At 42.2% G+C, this 27,795-nt stretch overlaps 1 protein-coding gene across 1 annotated transcript in view; it reads left to right on the top strand.

Annotated features, from left to right (window-relative positions):
* Positions 1 to 9,523: 9,523 nt before the first annotated feature.
* spata4 (spermatogenesis associated 4) overlaps positions 9,524 to 27,795 on the top strand; it is a 31,670-nt gene continuing 13,398 nt past the window's right edge. The window contains exons 1-3 of the mRNA XM_060833910.1: positions 9,524 to 10,128; positions 17,136 to 17,265; positions 21,453 to 21,571. Of these exons, the coding sequence (XP_060689893.1) occupies positions 9,524 to 10,128; positions 17,136 to 17,265; positions 21,453 to 21,571 (854 nt within the window). The remainder of the gene's footprint in view (positions 10,129 to 17,135; positions 17,266 to 21,452; positions 21,572 to 27,795) is intronic.

Below are 27,795 nucleotides of genomic sequence, written 5' to 3'. Positions count from 1 at the left end.
AAACCCACGCAGACACAGAGAGAATGTGTTAACTCTACACAGACAGTCACCCGAGGCCGGAATCGAACCCGGGTCCCTGTTGCTGTGAGGCAGCAGTGCTAACCACTGAGCCACTGTGTTGCCCCCCAGGTGGTCTTGTGGTCTTACCTCCTCCTACCAAACTTATGAATGCAACAATGCTAGCAGCAGCCATTGACCAGTAATGGACTCCTGCTAAACTTTATTAGCTTAGCGGGGTTGGACAATCATGTACGCAATAGGAGCACTGATTTGTGCATTTTCCTTGCCCCCCTCTCCTCTGCCTAAGCAGAAGGGAATAGGGGGCCTGTAAAATTCTGACTTCTGGTTCATTTTATTGTGTCAGCAATTTAGGTTTGAGCTGGATGATTCTTTTGATCCATTTCAATCTTATAGTCTTTTAATAATAAATCAATTCAGAATATTGCTGACTTTGACACAAGGCAGGACCACATGATGAGTTCAATTCCACTCCTATTACCACATGACCCACCTCCTTCCTGGTTTCTGTTACACTCTGGATGATCTGAAGTTCTCTTCACAGGTTGTGCACTGGCGAGTTGTTTATAGTCCACTTGCTTTCTAATTGGTCAGTATAAAGGATGGTGGAAGTTAACTCCTTTATCCAATTACGTTACCCAACCTCCTGACCTTCCCCTTCGTGTAGAAGATAGTATCCTTTCCTGCTCTCTCAGCACATTATCGGATCAGACTAGGATGAACTTGAATTCTCCGTGTGATGAATTTAGAACTGAACATTTCCAGGAAATAAGACTCAAACACATTAGCACTCTAACAACAGATCTTAACATCAAACCCCAGCCCACTTCCTTCAATGTAAGGAGGACTAAATGCATTATACTAATGAATATAAGAAAAGGTCATCAATGTTGTATCAATTTGTGGCACAGCAGTTAGCACTGCTGCCTCACAGCGCCAGAGATCCAGGTTCAATTCTCGACTCAGGCGACTGACTGTGTGGAGTTTGCACATTCTCCCTGTGTCTGCTTGGGTTTCCTCCAAAGATGTGCAGGTCAGGTGAATTGGCCATGCTAAATTGCCCGTAGTGTTAGGTAAAGGGGTAAATGTAGGGGGAATGGGTAGGTTGCACTTCAGCGGGTCGGTGTGGACTTGTTGGACCGAAGGGCCTGTTTCCACACTGTAAGTACTTACTGTAAGTAATCTAATCTAACACCATGAGCTCAGTGTTATACTAAAGCATTTGTCTCAGCATTATGACTTGATCATTCATAAGAGGTGTTCTAATGTACCAAAAACAGAAATTGCTAGAGAAATGTAACAGGTCTGGCAGCATCTGTGGAGAGAAAGCAGAGTTAAAGTTTTAGGTCCAGTGATCCTTCTTCTGCACTTTCTCTCCACAGATGCTGCTAGGCTTGATGGGTTTCTCCAGTAATTTCTATTTTTGTTCCAGATTTCCAATATGTTTTGTTTTTGTTTCAAGTCCAACTGCAATATGCATCACAATAAATTAGATGAATTAAACACACATTATAATTTTGTATAGAACACATTTGCATACAATTCTTCCTCAGTTTTAATTTAAATAGGTTAAAATTTCTTACAAAATAGTGGAATAAAATTTCATTGTTGATCATTCAAACTCCATCGGCATCATTAATAATTATAAAACGTGTTGAAAATTTGCTGAATTGAAGCATTTTTTTGCAAGTATAATGTTTTTTGCTACATTGGTATGTTTAAATAAGTACCAACATGTGCTGTGTATCTGAAGGTTGAGAGTTCAAGTCCCACAGAGGTAGTGGATACACTGTAGTGATCTTCCAATTCTTAGATTCTGGAAAAAAATTGTTCAAAGTAACACCATTATTTTAAAAGGGAACAAAAAAAACAAGTAACTTTACACCAGTTAGATTAATAACGTTTATTGATAAAATATTAGAGTCTATTACAAAACATCTAACACTATAGCATTTACACATACACAATATGGCTAAACAGAGTCAGCATAGCTTCATGAGGGGAAATTTTGCCTGACAAACTTATGAGATTTCTTTGAGGAAGTAAGAGACAGGAGAGGTAAAGGGAAACAGTGGATCCAATAAATCTAGATCCTGGAAGGCATTTGATAAGGCACCACACACTAGGCTACGTAACAAGAGATAACATAAATGCAAAGGAATTGGAATATAGTAAGATATTAACTGATAGGTTAATTAAACCTATAGGTTTAAATATAGGTTTAAAGTTATCAGGCATCCACTGTGAACAACCCATCCTGTGAAAAGGCTTTCATTTTTAAAGTTATCAATTCCTAAATCTATGCAGCATATTCATGTGCATTTATTTCTTAAATTGACTCATATATTATTGTTTTCACACAGTGCATTTGAATTTTTAAAAAGATGTAGCTGATGCAATTCTTTATTTGACATTCACAAAAGGTGAAGGAAGGCACTGGGACTGGCAAAGCCAGAGTAGTGGGATAGGAAAAGTCATGGAGGGAGGGGGACAGACCTTGGAAGAACTCAAAATGAGAAGTAGAGAATATGATGAAGCCACTCCCATTCTTCTGGAGCAGACTTAGTTACTCAGTTCCTCTCATTCCCCCTCCATCCCATTCCCCCTCTATCCCATTCCCCTCCAGATGTGGAGAGGTCATTTCCCATTGTGGGAGAGTTGAGTGCCTGGAAGCAAAATCTCAGAGTAGAGGAACCTCGATTATCCAAAGGACACGGGTGAGTGGTATTTCATTCCGTGAATTGAATTCTGGATAATCGAATGCCGGATAACATAGTATAGCCGAGCATTGGGACATTGCAATTTTGCCGGATAATCCCACGTGGATAATTGAATGCCTGATAATCAAAGTTCCTCTGAATTAGGTAGTCTGTTTAAGGGGGAGATGAGAAGAAATCTGCAGAATCCTTTACTGCAGAGGGCTGTTGAGGCTGGGTCATGAACTATATTCAAGGCTGATTTTTAATCAGTGAAAATATCAAGGGTTATGGAGAAAAGGCAGCAAAGTGGTGTGGAGGATTATCAGATCAGCCATGATCTCATTGTGTTATATTCGTAAAATAGAGAATTAACTTCGGATAAGAGGGGCATTTTCAGATTGTGAACCTGCAACGAGTGGAGTGCCACAGGGATCAGTGCTGGATTCACATTTACGCACAATTTACTTTGATGACTTGCTTGAGGGAAATGAATGAGCTATGGACATCACACTTTAAGGTTTCTTTGATCCCTTGCGCTTCCTCATGTCCTACCATTTAATGTGTATCCCTTCCCTTGTTAGACCTAATTGATTAGCTTGTCTATAATTTCCTATAATTTAAGGATTTTATCCTTGCATCACCGATATTTGTGTCATGAATCTAGTGATTGGCATGGCAGCCAAAGTTGGCCCACATAAGGTGTTATCAAAATTCCTCTGTCATACATTGTGTCTCATGGGTGAGCCAATTGTGCTTAGAACTTTCATTACCTGCTTGCAGGTTTGGACTGAAAGAGAGTATGGCAGCTCTTCATCTGGTTTGAACTCACAAAACAGAAAATACTTGTAAGTGTTTGGCTTCCGTGTTATGACCTGCCAGAACCAGTAAGCATGATGAGAGTCAGTTTGTTAGGGAGTTTGCCTTTGGGAGGACTCCACTGCATTTGTGACAATGTCTTGCCCTGAGTTACCCCAGAAGGTGCAATGCTGAAAGCCCTATATAAATGTAAAAAAAATACAAATAAGGTTCAATGCAGAAATGAATGAGGTGATGTACTTTAGTCAGAAGAACATCGAAAGACAACACACAATAGGCATGCAATTCCAGAGGGACAAAGTTAAAAATTACAGAACACCAGGTTATAGTCAAACAGTCCAAATCTGTTGGCATATAACCTGGTGTTGTGTGATTTTTAACTTTGTTCACCTCTGGTATCTCCACATCATTCTAAAGAGATTGCAGGACAAGAGAGCCATGGGTGAATATAGGCACAGATCATTGATTATGACAAGACAAGTGAGAATTTAAACATACAGAAACCTTTATTAACAGAGGCGAAGAGTACAATGGCAAAAAGCAGATGGAAGCATTCAAGAGAGCATTGGATGATTATTTGGATAGCAATAGCGTGTAGGGATATGGGGAGAAGGCAGGAGATTGGTACAAGATAATGATGTTTGTTTGAAGAGCTAGATGGGCACCATGGGCTGAATGGCCTTCAAGCAGTGACTTGCTTCCTACCGCCACCCATTTTAGGGAACGTAAAGTCATAGACTCAGAGAGATGTACAGCATGGAAATAGACCCTTTGGTCCAACCCGTCCATGCCGACCAGATATCCCAACTCAATCTAGTCCTACCTGCCAGCAACTTGCCCATATCCCTCCAAACCCTTCCTATTCATATACCCATCCAAATGCCTTTTAAATGTTACAATTGTACCAGCCTCCATCACTTCCTCTGGCAGCTCATTCCATCCACATACCACTCTCTGTGTGAAAATGTTGCCACTTAGGTCTCTTTTATATCTTTCCCCTCTCAGCTAAACCTATGTCCTCTAGTTCTGGACTCCCCTACCCCAGGGAAAAGACTTTGTCTATTTATCCTATCCATGCCCCTCATGATTTTGTAAACCTCTATAAAGTTACCCCTCAGCCTCTGATGCTCCAGGGAAAACAGCCCCAGCCTGTTTAGCCTCTCCTAAAGCTCAAATCCTCGAACCATGCAATAACCTTGTAAATCTTTTCTGAACCTTTTCAAGTTTCACAACATCTTTCCGATAGGAAGGAGACCAGAATTGCACACAATATTCCAACAGTGTCCTGTACAGCCGCAACATGACCTCCCAAATCCTGTACTCAAAACTCTGACCAATAAAAGAGAGCATACCAAACACCTTCTTCACTATCCTATCGACTGGCGACTCCACTTTCAAGGAGCTATAAACCTGCACTCCAAAGTCTATTTGTTCAGCAACACTCCCTCGGACCTTACTATTAAGTGTATATGTCCTACTAAGATTTGCTTTCCCAAAATGCACCACCTCGCATTTGTCTGAATTAAACTCCATCTGCCACTTTTCAGTCATTTGGCCCATTTGGTCAAGATCCTGTTGTAATTCAAGGTAATCTTCTTCGCTGTCCACTACACCTCCAATTTTGGTGTCATCTGCAAACTTATTAACCAGGGAAATAGATGGTGACACCTTGTAAAGTGTCCATATTACAGAGGAGAAAGTGCTGGATGTCTTGAAATGCGTAAAGGTGGATAAATCCCCAGGACCTGATCAGACCCTAGAACTCTTTGGTAAGCTAGAGAAGTGATTGCTGGGCCTCTTGCTGAGATATTTAGAACATAGAAGGATACAGCGCAGTACAGGCCCTTCGGCCCTCGATGTTGCACCGACCGAATCCTACCTAACCTATACTAGCCCAATAACTTCCAAATGCCTATCCAATGCCCGCTTAAATGACCATAAAGAAGGAGAGTTCACCACTGATACGGGCAGGGCATTCCATGAACTCACAACCCGCTGTGTGAAGAATCTACCCCTAACATCTGTCCTATACCTACCACCCCTTAATTTAAAGCTATGTCCCCTAGTAACACCTGACTCCATTAGCGGTAAAAGGTTCTTAGTATCTACCCTATCTAAACCCCTAATCATCTTATACACTTCTATCAGATCTCCCCTAAACCTTCTCTTCTCCAATGAGAACAGCCCCAAGTGCCTCAGCCTTTCCTCATAAGATTTTCCTACCATTCCAGGCAACATCCTGGTAAACCTCCTCTGCACTCGTTCTAAAGCTTCCACATCCTTCCTATAGTATGGCGACCAAAACTGCACACAATACTCCAGATGAGGCCTCACCAGAGTCTTATACAACTGCAACATGACCTCATGACTCCGGAACTCAATTCCTCTGCCAATAAAGCCCAGTACACCATATGCCTTCCTCACAGCACTATTTACCTGGGTGGCAACTTTCAGAGATCTGTGTACATGGACATCAAGATCCCTCTGCTCATCCCTCTGTATCATGATAGTCACAGGTGAGGTGCCAGAAGACTGGAGGTTGGCTAACGTGATGCCACTGTTTAAGAAGGGTGGTAAGGACAAGCCAGGGAACTATAGACCAGTGAGCCTGACTTCGGTGGTGGGCAAGTTGTTGGAGGGACAGGATGTATACATATTTGGAAAGGTAAGGACTGATTGGGGATGGTCAACATGGCTTTGTGCATGGGAAATCATATCTCACAAACTTGATTGAGTTTTTTGATGAAGTAGCAAAGAGGATTAATGAGGGCAGAGCGGTAGATGTGATCGATATGAACTTCTGTAAGGCGTGCGACAAGGTTCCCCATGGGAGACTGATTTGCAAGGTTAGATCTCACGGAATACATGGAGAACTAGCTATGTGGATACAGAACTGGCTCAAGGTAGAAGACAGAGGGTGGTGGTGGAGGGTTGTTTTTCAGACTGGAGGCCAGTGACAAATGGAGTGCCACAAGGATCGGTGCTGGGTCCTCTACTTTTTGTCATTTACATAAATGATTTGTATGTGAGCATAAGAGGTACAGATATGGAACACTATATCTTCCATATCCTTTTCCACAGTAAATACTGATGAAAAATACTAATTTAGTATCTGCCTCATTTTCTGCTGCTCCACACAAAGGCTGTCTTACGGACTTTTGAGGGGCCTCATTTTCTCCTTGGTTTTGTCCTTAACGTATTTGCAAAAACCCTTTGGATTCTCCTTAATTCTATTTGCCAAAGCTATCTCATGTCCACTTTTTGCCCTCCTGATTTCCCTCTTAAGTATGCTCCTACTGCCTTTATACTCTTCTAAGGATTCACTCAACCTATCCTGTCTATACCTTACATATGCTTCCTTCTTTTTCTAAGCAAAACCCTCGATTTCTGTGGTCATGCAGCATTCCCTATACCTACCAACCTTTCCTTTCACCCTGACAGGAATATACTTTCTCTGGATTCTCGTTGTCACATTCCTGAAGGCTTCCCATTTTCCGGCCGTCCCTTTATCTACGAATATCTGACCCCAATCAGCTTTTGAAAGTTCTTGCCTAATACCATCAAAATTGACTTTTCTCCAATTCAGAACTTCCACTTTTAGATCTGGTCTATCCTTTTCCATCACTATTTTGAATCTAATAGAATTATGGTCACTGGCCCCAAAGTGCTCCCTCACTGACACCTCAGTCACCTGTCTTGGCTTTTTCTCAAGAGTAGGTATATTCACATACTGAATCAGAAAATTTTCTTGTGCCCATTTAACAAATTCCTCTCCATCTAAGCCCTTAACACTATGGCTGTCCCCTACCATAACCACTCTATTATTCTTACAGATTGTTTCTCAATTTCCCTCTGCCTATTAGGGGGTTGATAATACAATCCCAATAAGGTGATCATCCCTTTCTTATTTCTCAGTTCCACCCAAATAACTTCCCTGCATGTATTTCTGGGAATATCCTCCCTCAGCACAGCTGTAATGCTATCCCTTATCAAAAACACCACTCACCATCCTCTCTTGCCTCCCTTTCTATCCTTCCTGTTGCATTTGTATCCTGGAACATTAAGCTGCCAGTCCTGCCCATCCCTGAGCCATGTTTCTGTAATTGCTATGATATCCCAGTCCCATGTTCCTAACCATGCCCTGAGTTCATCTGCCTTCCCTGTTAGGCCCCTTGCAATGAAATAAAATCAGTTTAATTTATTAGTCCTACCTTGTCCCTGCCTACCCTGACTGTTTGACATGCTTCTGATCTCAACTGTACCAATCTCTTTCTTCATTATCTCCCTGGGTCCCAGCCCCCCCCAACTATACTAGTTTAAATCCTTCCGAGCAGCTCTAGCAAATTTCCCTGCCAGTATATTAGTCCCCTTCCAATTTCGGTACAATCCGTCCTTCTTGTACAGGTCACTTGCCCCAAAAGAGATTTGCTCTATCCTCCTACTCCTGCCCTCACTAGCTTGTAGCTCCGGGAGTATTTCAGATATTACTACTCTCGAGGGCCTATTTTTAATTTTATGCCTAACTCTCTGTAATCTCCCTTCAGAATCTCAACCTTTTCCCTTCCTATTTTGTTGGTTCCAATGTGGACAATGACGTCTTGCCGGCCCCTCTCCCCCTTATGACCATTCTGTACCCTCTCTGAGACATCCTTGATCCTGGCACAAGGGAAGCAACACACCATTCTGTTTTTTTGCTGCTGGCCACAGAAACGTCTGTCTGTACCTCGGACTAGAGAATACCCTAACACAATTGATCTCTTGGAACCCATGTACCCCTCATTGCATTAGAGCCAGTGTCAATACCAGAAACTTGGCTATTCATGCTATGCTCCCCTGAGAATCCATCACCCTCTACATTTTCTAAAACAGCATACTTGTTTGAAATGGGTATAGCCATAGAAGACTCCTGCACTAGGTGCCTACTTCTCTTATCTTTTCTGGAGTTAACCCATCTATGTGACTGTATCTGAGGCTTCCCCCCCTTCCTATAACTGCCATCCATCAAATACTGTTGCAAATTCCTCATTGCTTCTAACTGTCTCTCCAACCGATCCATTTGATCTGATAAGATTCACACCAACTGCATTTATTGCAGATATAATCTGCAATAACCCTAAAACTCTCTTTAAACTCACACATCTGACAAGAAGCGCATATCACTCTACTAAAGGCCATTTTTGCTCCTTCACAATCTACAGACCCAGAAAATAACATCGTATTATTCCTTTACAAACACTGCCCCAGGTTAAAATAATAGTTATGGTTTATATTTTAAGTTTAATCAAGAGACATATCTCAAAAAACATATAATCAAGAAAGAACCACTCTACTTGTTACTGTAGACTTTCTGTCGGCTACTTAAAACAATTAACTTATCTGATTCTGTGCTGTGAATTTCGCCCAAACAGTTTCTCCGAGATTAATTGTGAATTTCACTGTTTGTTAATTTTCCCAAATGCACTCCGATGTCCAGCAATACATGAATTCAAACAGCAAAGGCAGTAAATGTCTCTGGGACACACACACACACCAAACAACCTTTTGGCCGACCACTTCAACTCCCCCTCCCTCTCCCCTAAGGACATGCAAGTCCTGGGCCTTCACCACCAAGTCCTAGCCACCCCGATGCCTGGAGGAAGAACATCTCATTTTCCGTCTTGGGACCCTCCAACCACATGGGATCAACTCGACTTCACTCGTTCCCAAATGTGCCCTCCCAGATCCAAATCTCCAACTCGGCACTGCCTTCTTGAACTGTCCTACCTGTCCATCTTCCTTCACGTCTATCCGCTCCACCATCCCCACCCACCTATCACCATCAGCCCCCACCTCCATCTACCTATTGCCTTTCCAACTACCTTTTGTCCCACCACCACCCCCATTATTTGTCTCTCAACCCCCTTCCTGATGTCCAAAATTGTCGACTCTCCTGCTCCTCAGATGCTGCCTGACCTACTGTGCTTTCCCAGCCACCACTAGTGGCAACCTGAATGTCAATCAAATACCTCACCTTCCACACGTGGGGGCTTCCAGAGCAGGAGGGAGAAGGGGCGGAGCTAGTCTGCGCCCCGCCCAAGGACCCCACAGGGATTCCTTGCTCCACCTCCAGTCGCCATGGGAACTCTTTGCCCCGCCCCTTGGACGCCGTGGTGAGACATTGCCCCGCCCCATTGTCACCATGGCGACTCCTCTCGCCCCACGGTCGCCATGGGGACACCTTGCCCCGCCCACGTCGCCTGAGGCTCCGCCTTGTAACGTCATTGGTACTCCCTCCACAAACTCTGCCCGGTTGCTACGGAAACCCCAGGCCCCGCCCTCCGGCTTTCACCATGGAGACAGGTAACGCGGCCTCCGCCTCGCGCACCAACGGCTCCATCCTCGGGATGAACGCTCTCCCGCCACTGCCCCCCGGCAGCTCCCAGTGCTGGATCCCCGAGCCTGCAGGACGGCCCCCTACCCTCGCCCCGGTGCCCCGGCCGGCCGCCGAAACCAGGAGCGCCTTCGCCCCGGTTCCGGCCCGAGCTGGACTCACCCGAGAGGTCATCAAGTGGCTGCAGAGTCTCGACCTGAAGTTCCCGTTCAAACACGTCAGGAAGTGAGTGTGGGGCCGGGGGAGGGGGGAGAAAGGGGGTAACGGGGAGAGAGAGAGAGAGAGTGTGGGGTAACGGGGAGAGTGAGTGTGGGACTGAGGGAGGGGGGAGAAAGGGGGTAACGGGGAGAGAGAGAGAGAGAGAGAGAGTGTGGGGTAACGGGGAGAGTGAGTGTGGGACTGAGGGAGGGGGGAGAAAGGGGGTAACGGGGAGAGAGAGAGTGTGTGGGGTAACCGAGGGAGGAGAATGTGGGGTAACAGAGGGGTGGAGAGTGTGGGGTAACGGAGGGGGGAGAGTGTGGGGTAACGGAGGGGTGGAGAGTGTGTGGTAACGGAGGGGGGGAAGAGTGTGGGGTAACGGAGGGGGGAGAGTGTGGGGTAACGAGGAGAGAGAGTGTGTGGGGTAACGGGGAGAGTGTAAGGGAACGGGAGAGAGTGTGTGGGGTAACGGGATGAATGTGGGTCAACGGGGAGGGAGAGTGTGGGTCAACAGGGAGGGAAAGTGTGGGGTAATGGGGAGAGAGAGTGTGCGGTAACGGAGTGAGTATGTGGTGTAATGGGGAAAGAGTTTGGGGTAGCGGGGAGAATGTGTGGGGTAGCAGCGGAGAGAATGTGTGGGGTAACGGCGAGGGAGAGTGTGGGGTAACAGAGTGAGAGAGTGAGTGTGGGGTAACGGGGGAGAGAGAGTTTGTGTGGGATAACATGGGGATGGAGGGAGTGTGGGGTAACTGGGGATGGGGGTGGGGGGCGCATGGGTGTGCGGGACCAGGGAGGGCATTGGAGTAAAGGAAGGGAGGTATCTCAATTAATTTGGTTCCCCATCCATCAGGTTTAACAGTCACTCTCTTTAATACTGTTGCACTGTGGCAGCAATACATGCCATCTAAAAAATGCACTGTTTAGCGGGCTTCCTTTTAACAGCACCTTTCAGGTCCACAACCTTGACCATCTCGAAGGGCAAAGGCAGCAGATAAGACAATAAGATGTAGGAGCATGAAATTTGGCCATTCACCATATCATGGCTGATATGTTTCTCAACCCATTCTCCCACTTTCTCCTCATAACCCTCGATTCCCTTAACCATCAAGAGCATATCGATCTCCATCTTAAATATATTCAATGACTTGGCTTCCACAGCCTTCTGCAGCAGTGACTTCCATAGATTCATCATTCTGGCTAAATAAGTTTCTCCTACTATAAGGCTGTGCCCTTGGGTCCTAATCTCTCCTACCAATGGAAACCTCTTCCCAACTTTAACTCTGTCTAGGCCATTCAGTAATCTGTAAGTTTCTGTTAGAGCCCCTGTCATCCTTTTAAACTCCATTGAGTATAGACCCAGAGTCCTCAAATGTCCCTCCTGCGTTAAGCTTTTCATTCCTGACAATTCTCATGAACGTCCTCCGAACATGCTTCAGGCCCAGTATATCCTTCCTGAGATATGGAGCCCAAAACTGCATGCAATACTCCAAATGTGGTCTGACCAGAGCCCTATGGAGCCTCAGAAGTACATCTCTGCTTTCATATTCAAGTTATCTCAAAATAAGTGCCAACAGTGCATTTGTCTTCCTCACTACTGACTCAACCTGTAAGTTTACCTTGAGAGAATCCTGGACTAGAATTCCAGACTTCTGACTTCTGAATTTTCTCCCCATTTGGAAAATAGTCCATGATTGTATGCTTTCTACCAAAGTGTGTGACCTCACACTTTCCCCATGTTGTACTCTGTCTGCCACTTCTTTGCCCATTCTCCTAACCTGTCCAAATCCTTTTGCAGTCTCCCTGCCTCCTCAATGTTACATGTCCTCTACTTATTGGCGTATTGTCTGCAAACTTGGCCAGAATGCCCTCAGTTCTTTCATTTAGATCATTAATGTATAAAGTGAAAAGTTGTATATTTTAACACTGAGCCTTGTGGAACAACACATGCCATAGAGTCATAGTGTCACAGAGATGTACAGCACGGAAACTGACCTTTTGGTTCAACACCCCCATGCTGACCAGTTAACCTAACCTAATCTAATCCCACTTGCCAGCACTTGGCCCATATCCCGCTAAACCCTTCCTATTCATATACCCATTTAGATGCCTTTCAAATGCTGCAATTGTACCAGCCTCCACCAGTTCCTCTGGCAGCTCATTCCATACATGCACCATCCTCTGCTTGTAAATGTTGCCACTTAGGTCCCTTTTATATCTTTTCTTATCACTCTAAATTATGCCCTCTAGTTCTGGACTCCCCCACCCCAGGGAAAAAACATTGTCTAGTTATCCTATCCAAGCCCCTCTCGATTTTATAAACCTCTTTCATGTCACCCCTCAGCCTGCGCGTTCTAGGGAAAACAGCCCCAGTCTGTTCAGCATCTCCCAATAGTTCAAATCCTCTATCCCTGGCAACATCCTTGTAAATCTTTTCTGAACCCTTTCAAGTTTCACAACATCCTTCCGATAGGAAGGAGACCAGAATTGCACGCAATATTCTAACAGTGGCCTAATCAATGTCCTGTACAGCTGGAACATGACCTCCCAACTCCAATATGCGATGCTCTGACCAATAAATGAAAGCATACCAAACATGTTCTTCACTATCCTATTTACCTGTGGCTCTACTTTCAAGGAACTATGAACCTGCACTCCAAGGTCTGTTTGTTCAGCAACACTCCCTCGGACCTTACTATTAAGTGTTGAGAAAAACCCTTTCTTCGCCCCTCTCTACTTTCTGCCAGACAGCTAAGCTTCTATGCATCTTAGCACCTTGCCTCTAACACCATGAACTCTTATCTCACTCAGCAGATTCCTGTGCAGCAACTTGTCAAAGGCCTTCTTGATGTCCAGGTAGATAACATACATTGGTTGGCCTTGGTCTAACATGGTCATTACTTCCTCAAAGAATTCGAGCAAAATTGTCAGGCATGACCTCCACTTGATGAAACCATGCTGACTTTGCCCTATTTTACCATACGCTTCCAAGTATTCAGAAATCTCATCCATCACAATGGATCTTACCCACGTCTGAGATTAGGCTAACCAATATGTGATTTTCCATTTTTTGCCTTATTCCCTTTTTAAATGGGCGTGATGTTAGTGATTTTCCAGTCCTCTGTGATCATCCCTGACTGTAGCGATTCCTGAAAGGTCAGCACTAATGCCTCCACCAACTCTTCATCTACTCCCTTAGAATTCTGGGGTGTAATCCATCTTGTCCAGATGAATTTTCTATCTTCAGGCCATTTGGTTTTTCTAATATGGGGGCATTGCCCCCTGCAATGTTCCCTCCATGGCACTCACCATCCTGACTTGGTAATATATCACTGTTCCTTTTGCTATTGCTGGGTCAAAACCCTGGAAACTCCTTCCCAACAGTGCTATGGATGTCCCAGCACTCAATACACTCTAGCGGTTGGAGAGGGCACCTCACCACCACCTTCTCAAGGTTGATTATGGATGGACAATAAATGCTGCCTTCGCCAGTATTATCGATATCCCGTGACTTAATTAGAGAAAATCAATACTTCTTGCTTTGGAAGAAGCTGTATTCAGTTTCTCATGGGTAAGAACAGTCCTAGAAAAAATAAATGTAAAAGAGAAGTCTGACCTTGGGATGTGTATAGTGTCACAAATTCTGTAAGTTTAATTTGGTACAGTTTTCTCCTGAGTTTAAATGGCAGGTTGACAACTGATTTACTCATTACTCAATGAATAAGCACACTATTTTTTTGAGAATTGTCTATAATTTCAGGTCTGTCATCTTTTTAATTGTTTCATAATTATGAATCTTGTTCGATTGTTAATTCTTTGTTTAAGATTCAAATTCCATGACAACATTATAACTTTTCCTTCCTTAGCTGAAGTTTGCATGGTATGTGCCCAATGGAGTTTAACTGTGCTGAAACTGGGGGGTGCAGACCATTATCAATAAAATCAACACTGATGTATTTGCTTAATTCACCTGACAGCTTGTCTGAAATTTGTCATTTGTATCTAGTGAATCTTTATTTTTTTCACAAAGAGTGGCTTTCGGTTTTGCTGTATCAAATAAATGTCTGTAGCTGTTTTGCTCCCTTTAACCAATTCCATTGTTGTAATGTCAGCTGTGTCTCAGTTGGTAGCACTGTTGCCTAGGATTGGATATGTGAGAATGGTGCAAGACAGCCAAACATGGTAAGCCGTGACATTGACCTGAGTAACTCCAAGCAGCAGCAGGCTGAATGGAGATAGACCACTGAAAGTACACCTGTCAGTATAAGTGGGGAAATTATCTTGTTTTGTTGATGGACTAGCAGCAAGTATGGGACAAATAGAGTCTGAGAGGAGCTGCTCCTTCATGTTCAGGTTCTGTCTTCCCCAGAGTAGCTCCTCCAATCACATGTTCCCTCCCTCCATGGTCCGAATCTATGGACGGAAGAGCAGTAACAATGAAAGGGAAGAAATGTATATATGAGTTTGAGGAGCAATTCTTCTGATGCTGGTATGCCAGAGAATTTATGATTATGCTGTCAGCAGTCTCTTTGACCACACGTTCAATGACCTGCTTGATATCTCCCTGATATTGAAAACAAGGAGCTGAATAAAGACAAAGGAAAGATGAGGTGGCCAGAAGCCCAGAATAAGGAGTATGTGCTGGTCCTCTGGCAGCTCCTTGGCTGCACCTGCCTCCAGCATGGCCAGAACTGCCAGGGGACAAGGTCTGAGAAAGTCTGGAAATACCACATCTTCCTGTATGAGTAATGAGGCCGGGGGCAAGTTCAGGTGAGTCTGTACCAAGAACCCTTCCTGGGCAACAGGCAGCAAACAATAAGGCCAACTCCTGGCCCGCAACTTATATTTATGAAAAAACTCAGTTAGTGTTTACAAAAGCACCAGTGGTACGAGTGGCCGGCAGGGAACTGAGAAGAGGAACTTGATGGTATTTGTAGAGGTTGTCTTTGTTGAATTATCGAGGAGTATGAATGTAGCTCAGGGTTGAGATGTGGTGAGGCTTTCTAACAGGCCAGGATTGGGGTGAATGTCAGCACTGGGTTGCGATATGGGGTTTGGTACTCAGCAGCTGTTGCTCCATATGTGCAAGGCTCTCTGTGTTCAACATGATTGAAAATATGGAAAATAGGAGCAAGAGGAGATCATTCAGCCCATTGAAACTTCTTCAGCCATGATTACGATCATCATTCCCACCCCTTGAGGAATCAAACATACTCAACAAAGTAATATTAGTGTCAGATTGCCTATCCATTCCATTAGTTTTTGTTCTCCACCAATACACTGCCCTCATCATTGTTGCCAATGACAGCCTTCTCAAGTGTCACATGTTGCAGTCACCCTGCATGCCATGAGCCATGAACCCATCAACTAATCCCACCAATCGATAGCCAGTGAAGGGGTGCAATCATATCCTCTGGACAAACGAAAGCTGAGCAATATTATTAGGTTAACATGACAGATTCCTGTTAAATATACTCAATTGAATACCTATTGTCTTTATCGGAGTTATTTCCTACAAAGCTTTCATAAATAAATTGTTTGCTGCAGTTATTAACTGATATCTTTGGTATTAATTCTGTGTTAACAATCTGGATTTTGTATTCGGCTGTAGATATAGTTGCGACAACAAAAGAATAGTATTACTAATGATTTTGGGAATGTCGTTGTGTATATTTAAATTACCACAACTAAGTTCTATGCCATGAGCAAAAGTAGACTATTTAGTACTTGAACCTGTTCTGCCATTCATTAAGATCATGGTTGATCTATTTGTGCTTTAGAATTCCACATGTCATCTACTCTGATAATTCCCCCGTGTAACAGGACTCTATATCCATCTATCTCTTAAAAATATTTAATGATCCCACATGCACCCGCCTTTTGAGGCAGAGTTCCAGCGTTGCAGCCGTATGATTAAATGAGTGGTCAGTGGCTCTGGACTGACTGCAAGTGGAAATATCCGTTCCATGTCCATCTTGTCAGTGCACTCAGGGTCTAATGCACTTTTCATGACCCCCCACTTTCTCTTTAAAACTCCAGGAGAAACAAGTCCAGTTATCCAACATTTCCTCATAGGACAATCAACACATTTCAGATATCAATCTAGTAAACCTTCTGTGAACCACACCCAATTTTCACAATTTTTCAAATAAGGACACCAAAACTACACACAGTATTCAGGATGTGGTGTCACTAATGGTCTGTATGACTGAAGCATGCCATGCTTATTTTTATGCTCCATTCCTTTTGGAATAAAGGATAGCATCCCATTAGTCTTCTTGAATATGTTCTGTACCATTTTGTCACTCATGCATGAGAACATGTGATGTGTTAGAAATTTCAGAGATGAGATACAGATATAACTAGCGTAAACTAAGCAGCAAGAAGTGCTCTTAACTAATGTTGGAACTACTCTTGCTTTGAGCCTGACAAGAGCACAGTATGAAAACGGAAATGCCTGCCCTGTGACTGCACTACTGCAATATGCACTTGTTCTTTGGTTGTGGCTGTAAGTAGCTGGATTGGCACTTACAGCCCATCTCTAATTTATGGAAAACTACCCTTTTGAACTGCTCCATTGGTCCGGATTTTCCTGCCAGTGGTGTGAGATAGGAAACTCTGAGACATCAACAATGGAGAAATGATGATATATGTACAAGTCAAGATGTTTGCTGCCCTAATTTTTTTAAAGATGGGTTTCAGAGATGCTGCCAAAGAAGTCTTGTTGAGTTCCGCAATACATCTCAAAGTGATGCAAATATGAAGTGGAGTCTTGGAATTAAATTATTCCTTAGGTTATGTTAATATCTCAAGGCTTTGCTGATTGTAACAACTCCAGTTCAGATAGGCAAGGACTTCCTGCATCTGAATTTGTTTGTTAGTAAGACAAATTAAACTATAGTAGCCATAGACACTGAAAATCGTGTAATTGTAATTGGAACCTGTACTTGCTGACATAATTGTTTCGTAAGTGTGTGAAAAATGATCCTCTCAGTGTTTATCCCCGTTGGAATTTCCTTGTTTATTGTATTTCTCAGAGCCTTTTCTAATGGTTATCTTGTGGCTGAAATCTTCTCCTGGTACTATCCTCAAGATATTGACATCAAAGTTTTCAACAATGGCGTCTCATTCCCTTCTAAGCTGAAGAACTGGTCACAGCTAGAGCATGTAAGTAAATGGTCTTCAGAGCTTTTCTATTCAAGTGAGCCTGCTTCAGGTTAAACAATGCCTCCTCTGTGTAGATGTGTATTCCTCTTAGATAGTTGAAGTAGGAAGTTAAGATGTATTCTTCCAAATCACCTTGGTCAGCACATGAACAAAATCTGCCCAACTTGATAATCAACGATACTTGCAAGAATGAAAAGGCATTTCGACTTGAGTAAAAAAAAATGGCTGTGAAGACAAAACCCTGAAGATCAATATGGAAAATGTTTTCAGGTGTAGTTTGCACTTAATACCCTTTATTTAAAGATTTAAATGAAATCTTTCGATTTTTAATGTCCAGATCCTTTAAGTAAATCCTTTTTCTCTCAGATGATTTTATAAGGTACTCTATATACTCATGTATAGGTTGATCTCCTGTATAAATCAATCATTAGTTTTGGCCAAACAATCTGATATGTTTATATGTTTAAACACATAAATAGAAAGCAAGCCATGCCACTAGTGCTTCATCCGGAGGCTCACTGATGATGTTATCTAATATGGTGATGTAACGTCTGAAAACGAATTTCCAGCTCAGCGAGCAAACCTACATCCAGAATCCCAACCTGAGCTACAAATCTTCTCAAAACTCACTCCCCCAAATTTTCCTGACAAAATGGCATCATGCAGAAACAAGTGTGTAGCGCAGTTTAAACTAAAAGTTATTGAAGTTGCAGACAAGAGTAACAATAGCATAGCTGTAAGGTAGTATTGTGTTTCTGCAAAACTTGTTTGAGATTAGAGGAAAAATTAAAGGCAAAACAGAAATATGCCAACCAAGGAAAGCTGAACTAGTGGCCACAACTAGAAGAAAAGATTGCTGACTGGGTAATTCAGTGTCGTCAGAACAAAAGCATAGTGATTTGACATTGTATAAGATACGCGTCATAAATGAAACAAAAAAAAATGGTTTCAGTGATTTCAAAGCCAGTGCTGGATGGTGCAGTAGGTTTATGAAAAGGTATGATTTTGTGCTATGACAGAAAACCAAGATCGCTCAACGTCTGCCAGCAGAATTTAATGACAAGTTCATTGGGTTCCATCGCTTTGTAATCAGAAGTTGGAAAAAAAATGAGTACAGGCTCTCGTGCATTAGCAATATGGATGAAACTCCAATGATCTTCGAAATGGTAGGGAACAGAACTGTGAACAAAATTGGAGCAAAAACTGTTTTGGTTAAGACTACTGGCCATGAAAGGAGTTGATTCACTGTGGTACAAGGTTGTATGGCAGATGGAACGAAGTTATAAACTACGGTTATTTTAAAGCATGAAACTCTACCCAAACAGAAATTTCCAAAAGGTGTTGCTGTCCTCGTCCATGAAAATGGGTGGAAGGATGAAGGTGGCTGCGAGACATGGATTAGGGAGGTCTGGGATATGCGACCAGATGGACTTAGAAAGGAAAAAATCTTGCTGGTTTGGGATATGTTCAGATCACAGAAAAGTGTTATTAGTGAATGTTGAGCTAACAATATTGACACTGCAATGATTCCTGGAGGCCTTACGAGCATGGTGCAGCCACTAGATGTTAGCATCAATAAACCTTTTAAGGATTTAGTATGGAAGAAATGGGGCACTTGGATGCAAAAAAGAGAAAAAAAAGTTCACAAAGGGTGGCAACATGTGTGCTGCATTACTTGCAACTGTATGTGAGTGAATTGTTGAGTCATAGAAGGAGATGAAAACTGAAATTATTGTCAAAGCCTTCAAAAAACGTGGAATTTTTAATGCTTTAGATGTACAGAGGATGACTATTTATGGTCAGATATAAGTATGACAAATCAATTGATGGTCCCCTTGAGAGTGCAGATGAAGATGATCCATACGATGACCTGGACAACTGGAATAAATAATTCAGTTGTACACCTGATGAGGACAGTGAATTTGAAGGATTCTAATGGACTTTTACATGTACCAGTAGCTTTTGTTTTAAGCAGCTATCTCATAATATTTGTGATATACAGTGAGAAGGGTTTTTTGCTATGAATATCAGATTTTTGATTTAAAGTGTTTTTTGTATATTATTAACAGTTTCATGTGGTCTTTTGTAAATAAAATAGTCAGTCTATTTTTCCTTTTGTTTTTACTGCTCTGTTTTTATTTCATGAATTGTGTGTTGTACAAATACCCCTGGTAGATGGCCTGACCATCTGGTATGCATACTAACTTCTGTACAAAGTTAAAAATCACACAACACCAGGTTATAGTCCAACAGGTTTATTTGGAAGCATATATGTAGACCTACGTGCACTTTACGGTACTGGTTAACTGAAATACGGTACGATAGTACCATTCTACCTTAGCAGGTAGAATGGAGACAGTTATTTTGTAGATAACTCTTCAATAATGGCAATAATTCTTTTTCCTACTGTTACTTATTATTTTATATAGAGGTCTGGCTCTTGTTTATCCATTTTTTGACTCATGCCAAGCATGAATTTCATCCCCTCGAACAATACTTCATGTATAAGTCGACCCCTAATTTCAACTTAAAAACAGTCTTAAAAACTCTCCCTATACACGAGTATATATGGTATATTTAGAGGTGTATTTCTTTATCCTCTAAACAACCTGTGTCTGAGGCTGTTTGGTCATATATACAAGTCCACAGTGGCAGACTTTTCTTTCAAATTTGAATTAACATGATTTATAAATTCTGATCAAAATAGGGCCATTTATTTCTAATGTATAATATCTGTACACAGGCGAATTCAGATAGCTGCCAGAACAAACTAATGCTTGAGTAATATCATTGATTTTTGGTAACAGAGAAGATTAATGAAGACAATGTGGTGGAAGTTGTTATTCGATGGATTTAAAAAATGTTTGAGAAGGTCCCACATAGAAGGCTAGCTAACAAAATTGTTCTTAGAAAGGTCGTTATGCAACTGAATAAAAAATTGACTGAAGGACAGAAAGCAGTGAATCATAGTGGCTCGTTGTTTTTCAGACCACAAGGTGGTAGACAATGGTGTTCTTTAAGAGTCAGTATTTAGATCCATTGTACGATGTTTTCTGTACATAAGTGACTTCAACCTTAAAATGCAGTCTAAATTTCAAAATTTACCAATTGTAACAAAGTTGGAGGAGTGACAAACAAAGATGATGATATAAATTACCTGCAACAGGACATGGATGGGTAGACGAATGACATGATAACTGAGGTGATGCATTTTGGCACAAAGGATTGAGAAAGGTAGTATAGACTTAATGGTACAATTCTGAAAAATATACAGTAGCAGAGAGACTGGGGATTCATGTGCATTATTCTTTGAAGACATAGTGGTTTTGAAGATTGGGCTTTATAAATAAAGATGATGAATACAAAAGCAGCAGTTATACTGAAACTATAAAGTTCTGATTAGGCCTTGCAAATATTGTGTCAGGTTCTGGTCACATTGCTGAAGATTTGTGAGATCTTGAGAGAGCACAGAAGAGATTTACTGGGACATTCCAGGGAAAACAGAGTTGAGTGACAAGGAGAGAACTTGGTGTAAATCTCTTTGAAGGAAATAAGATTGAGGGAAAATTGATTGAAGAAAATTCATGAGTATGACAAACTTAGCTGAGGGAAAAACTCTTCCCATTTGCTGGAAGTAGAAGGCCACACATTTTTAAGAAAATAGGCATAGGTTGGAAGTGAGATCTGAAGAATAATTTTGTTTATACAGCATATGTCGGTAACCTGGAACACTCAGCCCATTAGCATGGTGGATACTGCAATGATTGGTGAAGTAGTTGGACACTTGAAGGAAATTGATTTATGGTGCAGGAGAGATGGAACAGGGCAGTAGTACTGATGGGCCTGCTTTGCAAAGAGCCACCATGGATTAGATGTTCCAAGTAGCTGTCGTTTGTAACATAAAATGATTGATAAATTTGGGTTAGCTAGCTATTAAGAGACATGGGAAGTAAGATTAAAATGATAATATCATGGGTCTCAAAATAATGGAGCAATCTCCACTTGTTTCCATATTCTAAAACAAAACCCTTTCAGAACAGGGTACTGACCTTAATTAAATATTTCAAATCACAAGGCAGTTCCCATAATAACTGTGATAAATACTTAAATCTCTATGTTCAGAGCTGTGTAATTTTTGGAAGTTTGTGTTAATAGTGAAATGCTATTACTCAACTTTTCCTTCTAAGTTTTTTTTCAGGAAAACGTTGAACATTCCCAAGGAACTAATTTATGCTACAATGCATTCCAAGCCTGGTGGAGCTGAGTATTTGATACAACATATATACACCTTACTGACAAACAGGCAGTAAGTATTTTCATTCTAGACTTGTTTTGTAACGTATTAGTAAAATATCTCCATAGAGGGCAAGTATCCCTTTACGAAGATCCCATTATTTGCGCGTGAAAATTCATTGACATTGATCCAGCTCTCGAAGTGTCAGGATGTCTGACGTTCCTGGTTTTTTTCCTGTGTTTATATATTTTATTAAACAATACACAGTTTATAAAACAATTGACATAACAGCTGTATACAGAGAAACAGCAATTTTACAAGGGAGAGGAATGGCAAAGCCAGGCCCTAAACTGGTTCAACCAGTTTTCAGATAATTGAGGACAAACCTCAAATCCCACATTCTTGTTTATATCTGTCAGCCATGGCTCTCTAATAGGACCGAGTAACAACTCTAATCAGGGACCCCATATTCAATGGCGATCACCTGTCTGACCGCCATACAATCATTACAATTAAGGCATATTGTCACTAGATATAAGGAGGTCAGACAGGTGATCACCATTGAATATGGGGTCCCTGATTAGGGCTGTTACTCCGTTCCTCTTAGAGAGCCGTAGCTGACAGATATAAACAAGAATGTGGGATTTGAGGCTTGTCCTTAATTATCTGAAAACTGGTTGAACCAGTTTGGGGCCTGGCTTTGCCGTTCCTCTCCCTTGTAAAATTGCTGTTTCTCTGTATACAGCTGTTATGTCAATTGTTTTGTAAACTGTGTATTGTTTGCTCTTTGGTAAGTGCCTTATGTTATTCTGCACCAAGGAAAAGGCTGGTCAATGAGATAATGATTGACCTGTATCATAACTTTATCCACCTCTCTGGCTCCAAATCCATGTCTGGCATGTCTTACATTTAGAACATAAACATAAAAAAGTACAGTACAGAACAGGCCCTTTGGCCCACGATGTTGTGCCGAGATTTAATCTTAATGTAAAATATAACAACTTAACCTGCACACTCCTCAACCCACTGCTATATATGTGCATGTCTACAGTGGCTGAAATGTCCCTATAATCTCTGCTTCCACCACCACAGCTGGCAACACATGCCGTGCATTCAACTCTCTGTGTAAAGAACCTACCTCTGACATCTCCTTTTATACCTTCCTCCTAATATCTTCAAGCTATGACTCCTTGTACCACTTAATCCTGCCCTGAGGAAAAGTCTATGGCTATTGACTCTATCTATTCCACTCATTATCTTGGGTATACTTCGATCAGGTTTCCTCTCTTCCTCCTTCTCTCCAGAGAGAAACGTCTGAGCTTATTCAACCTTTCTTCATAAGGCAAGCCCTCCAATCCAGGTAGCATCCTGGTAAACCTTCTTTGCACCCTCTCCAAAGCTTCTGTATCTTTCCTATAGTAGGGCAACCAGAACTGGACACACTATTCCAAGTGTGGTCTCACCAGGGACTTGTACAGCTGTAGTAAAACCTCGCAGCTTTTAAACTCAATTCCCCTGTTAATGAAAGCCAAAACACCATATGCTTTCTTAACAACCCTATCCACTTGGCTGGCAACTTTGAGGGATCTATGTACTTGCACACCCAGATCCCTCTGTTCCTCCACACTGCCAAGAATCCTGTCTTTAATCCTATATTCAGCATTCGAGTTCAACCTTCCAAAATGCATCACTTCACATTTATCCAGGTTGAACACCATCTGCCATTTCTCAGCCCATTTCTGCATCCTGTATATGTCACATTGCAGCCTACAATAGCCCTAGATACTATCGACGACACCTCTAATCTTTGTGTCATCTGCAAATTTACTAACCCACCCCTCGACCTCCTCATCCAAGTCATTTATAAAAACTACAAAGAGCAGAGGCCCAAGAACCGAACCCTGCGGGACCCCACTCAATACTGATCTCCAGGCAGAATACTTTTCACCTACAACCACTCTCTGCCTTCTGTCAGCCAACCAATTCTGAATCCAGATAGCCAAATCTCCCTATGTCCCATACTTCCTGACTTTATGAATGAGCCCACCATGGGAACCATATCAAATGCTTTGCTGAAGTCCAAATACACCACATGCACTGCTCGACCTTTGTCGACCTGTCTTGTCACCTCCTCAAAGAACTCAATAAGATTTGTGAGGCATAACCTCTCCCTCACAAAGCCATAGGCAAAAGTGAGGACTGCAGATGCGGAAACTAGAGTTTAGATCAGAGTGTGTGCTGGAAAAGCACAGCAGGCCAAGCAGCATCAAGCAGGAAAATCGACGTATCGGGGCAAAAGCCCTTCATCAGGAATGGAGGCAGGGAGCCTGCAGGGTGGAAAGATAAATGGGAAGGGGGCGGGCGAGGGGCTGGGGAGAAGGTAGATTCCTGCCTCCATTCCTGATGAAGGGCTTTTGCCTGAAATGTCGATTTTCCTGCTCCTCGGATACAGCCTGACCTGCTGTGCTTTTCCAGCACCACTCTGATCTAAACCCTCACAAAACCATGCTGACTGCCTTTAATCACACTATGCTTTGCCAAATAGTCATAAATCCTATCCCTCAGAATCCTTTCCAAAATGTTGCTGACCATAGGTGTCAGACTGACTGGTCTGTAATTGACAGGGATTTCCCTATTACCCTTCTTGAAAAGAGGAACAAATTTCACCTCCTTCCAATCCTCCGGTACGACTCCTGTGGAGAGTGAGGGGGCAAATATCCTCGACAGCAGCTTAGCAACCTCCTTCTTCGCTTCCCAGAGCAGCCTAGGATAAATCTGGCCTCACCCTCGGGACTTATCAATCTTAATGTTTTCCAAAACATTAAGATTTAAGATTTAAAATGACTAATTTCACTAGTATCTCCTTCATTATATAATGCCAATTTGAAAGCTTAAAAAGCTATTACCAATTGTTTAATTTCTCTTTTTAGACTTTTATGTTGCTTAGTTTGAACAACTGGGTAAGATACACTGAACCCATCTGCTGTTAGATTGCTTCTAAAACTATTTGGCTAACAAGTGCACAAGCTATTTTCTGTCCTTTGGACTCCAGCTTGATGCTTCTCTTATATATGAGATTGGCATACAATCTGTCAGAATTCCATGGCATAATGAGCACCATTGAACGGTCAAAGGGTTGCTACTACTTCCTTGTAATATGCTCTGTATAAATACAGGAAGATAAAACAAAAGTAGCTTGTTTCTCACAATAACAAAACATCTCTTTTCATGCACTCAACACAAACAACATGTACCATAAATTTTATGGAGATGACCTGACATTGAATTGTTGGCATTGAGTATCATTAAACCTCTGAAGCTGTCTGCAAATTCAGGAATGAGCATTTGGTCTAAATTAGTGCGTAAAACCTGAAATTACATTCTGGCATTCATTATTGTATCACAGGCTGCACTCTGGGTCATCCTGGAGAGGATCCAATTGGTAAAATCTGATGTTGTGTCTCTTTATGTGGCTGAGTGTCATGCTTTGTTTCATAATGCACCTGTCAAGTGCCTTTTGATGTTTTAATACATTAAAGGTGTTAAATAAACGTAAATGGCTACCTTTCACCATGGTACTACTAGGTCAACAGCTCTTAAAGCTGTCCGTTATTGTTTAGTGGGCCCAGAAACAGCCAGTTCATTCACTGTTGCTGACCAGACCCAAGCCTGGGTCATGCTGATTGTTGAAGTAGTTGCCCTCTTGTTTTTATTCCTGGCATTAGATTGTATACCTTTGCAAGAAAATTTATCGCTGTGTTGGATGTGGCTGAGCAAAATTGATGTTTGCAGAATACAGGAAGCAATAGTTTGGCATGTTTAGCATACAGAAGCTGGACAATAAGGACCTGGGCAGGAGGTCTTTCTAGTAATTGAGTTGGTAGAGATTTCAGACCAGAAGAGTGCTGCTGAAGGATACTTGGTGAGTTGCTACAATGCATTTTGTACATAGTACACACTGCGGTCAATTTGCATTTGTGGTGAAGGGAGGAAATATTTAGTGCTGAGTACCAATCAAACAGGCTGCTATTTCCTGGATTGTGTCAAGTTGCTTGTTGTGGAAGCCACCCCCATCCAGGCAAGAGTTGAGCATTCCATCGTACTCCTGATATGCCTTGTAGATACATTTTATAAGCTTTGAGGACTTTGGACTGAGTTACTCACTGCTGAATTCTCAGCCTCTGACCTGCTCTTGCAACCACAGTATTTGTATAATTGGATCATTTTCTTTTCAATGGTAAGCTGTAGAATGTTCATGGTGAGCAATTCCAAAATATCATAGCTGTTGAATGTCAAGGGGAGATGGTTAACTTCTCACTTGCCGGAGATAGTTATTCACTGGCACTTGTATGTGGCATATTTTGCTTACCACATGTCAGCCTAACCTGAATATTGTCCAGGTCTTTCTGCTTATGGACATGGGCTGCTTCAGTATCTGAGCACCCAGGAAGGGGAGTGAACATTATGCAGTGGTAAGAAGATGTCCACGCCTCTGACCTAATGATGGAGGGCAGGTCATTGATATCGCAGCTGAAAATGGTTAAACCTGGGACTCTACCCTGGGATCAAATCAACATTTTTTCTCAACTTTCAAGCACTAAAAATTAATTTAAAAAGAAAGCTCTGCAACTACAACACAGGTATCTACCTAACAAGATGGAAAATTGTCCAAGATTGTCTTGTCCACAAAAATCAGCTTGCATTCCACAGGACCTGACCCAATTGCAGCCTTGCCTTAAACAGGGACTAATGAACTAAATTCCGAAGGTGAGGTGACAATGACTGCTCACACTGAGATGTGCTGGAGCTGAGATTACTAACTTCCAACAACCACAACCATCAGCAGATTCCCTTAAGGTCCTGAGACAGCACCTTCCAAACCCACAGCCACTTCCATCTAGAAGGATATGGGCAGATATGTGGGAATGCATCACCTGCAAGTTCTTCTCCAAGTCATTCACCACCCTGACTAAGTATATTACCACTGCTCCACTGTTGCTGGGTGAAAATTTTGGAATTGCCTACGTACAGCACATGAACTGTAGTGGTTCAAGATGGCACCTTCTCAATAGTAACTAGGGACAAAATGCTGACCAGCCAACAAGACCTATGTCCCACAATTGAAAAAGGAAAGATCTTCTTTTGTGTTCAATGCAACTGTAACCAGTGAACAGTTTTCCCCTTATTCCCAATGACTTCAGTATTGCAACAGCTCCCAAATACCACAGTCAATCAAATAGGGCCTTGATGCCAAGAGCAATCATTGTCACCTCACCTTCGGAATTTAGTTCTTTAGTCCATGTTTAAGGCAAAGCTGCAATTGGGTCAGGCCTTGTGGAACGCAAGCTGATTTTTGTGGACAAGACAATCTTGGACAATTTTCCATCTTGTTAGGTAGGTGCCGGTGTTGTGGTTGCAGAGCTTTCTTTTTAAATTAATTTTTAGTGTTTGGAAGTTGAGAAAAAATGTTGATTTGAAAGCTGAAAAAAAGTACAAATGTGAATAAGCTACTAAAGGACGCCATTAAACTAAACAACAGAGGAAGGTTCATGAAATAACTCTAGACAAGTTTGTGACAAGGGATACAGAGCACAGACTTCTGCTTACTTAGATTTAGATTTAGATTCCCTACAGTGCGGAAACAGGCCCTTCAGCCCAACCAGTCCACATCATCCCTCCGAAGAGTAGCCCACCCAGACTCATTTCTCCCTGACTAATGCATCTAGCACTATAGGCAATTTAGCATGGCCAATTCACCTGACCTGCACATCTTTGGACTGTGGGAGGAAATCGGAGCACCTGGAGGAAACCCACACAGACGGGGAGAATGTGCAAACTCCACGCACACAGTTGCCCGAGCCTGGAATTGAACCTGGGATCCTGGTGCTGTGAGGCAGCAGTGCTAACCACTGAGCCACGGTGCCTCCCATTATTGTGTAATGGTTACATTATATAAGTGGTCAGGAGATTTATTTCCTGTATTCATTATGTCTGGTGAAGTTATAGATTTGTTCTAAAAGAAAAATTCCTGATTTTTACTGGAAATGTTTTGGAGGAAGCCTTTTTCTATGTGCATGGTGCTATTAACACAGCAAATGTAACTGGTTTTCCCCATCTTCCTTTTCTCCCAAATGCTAGAGAAAGAGTAGGGGGAGAGGAAAGTAGGATAATGATTTTACAGTAGAGAAGAAGGCCATTTCACCCATCACACCTGTATCACTCCCAAAAAAGCTGCCCAGTTTGGTTCCACTCTCCAGTCCTATCTCTATTGCCCTCTAATTTAATCAGTTTTAAAC

Source organism: Hemiscyllium ocellatum, chromosome 2, assembly GCF_020745735.1.
Source record: "Hemiscyllium ocellatum isolate sHemOce1 chromosome 2, sHemOce1.pat.X.cur, whole genome shotgun sequence".
NCBI classification, from domain to species: Eukaryota; Metazoa; Chordata; class Chondrichthyes; order Orectolobiformes; family Hemiscylliidae; genus Hemiscyllium; species Hemiscyllium ocellatum.
This window is presented reverse-complemented; position numbering and strand designations above follow the sequence as displayed.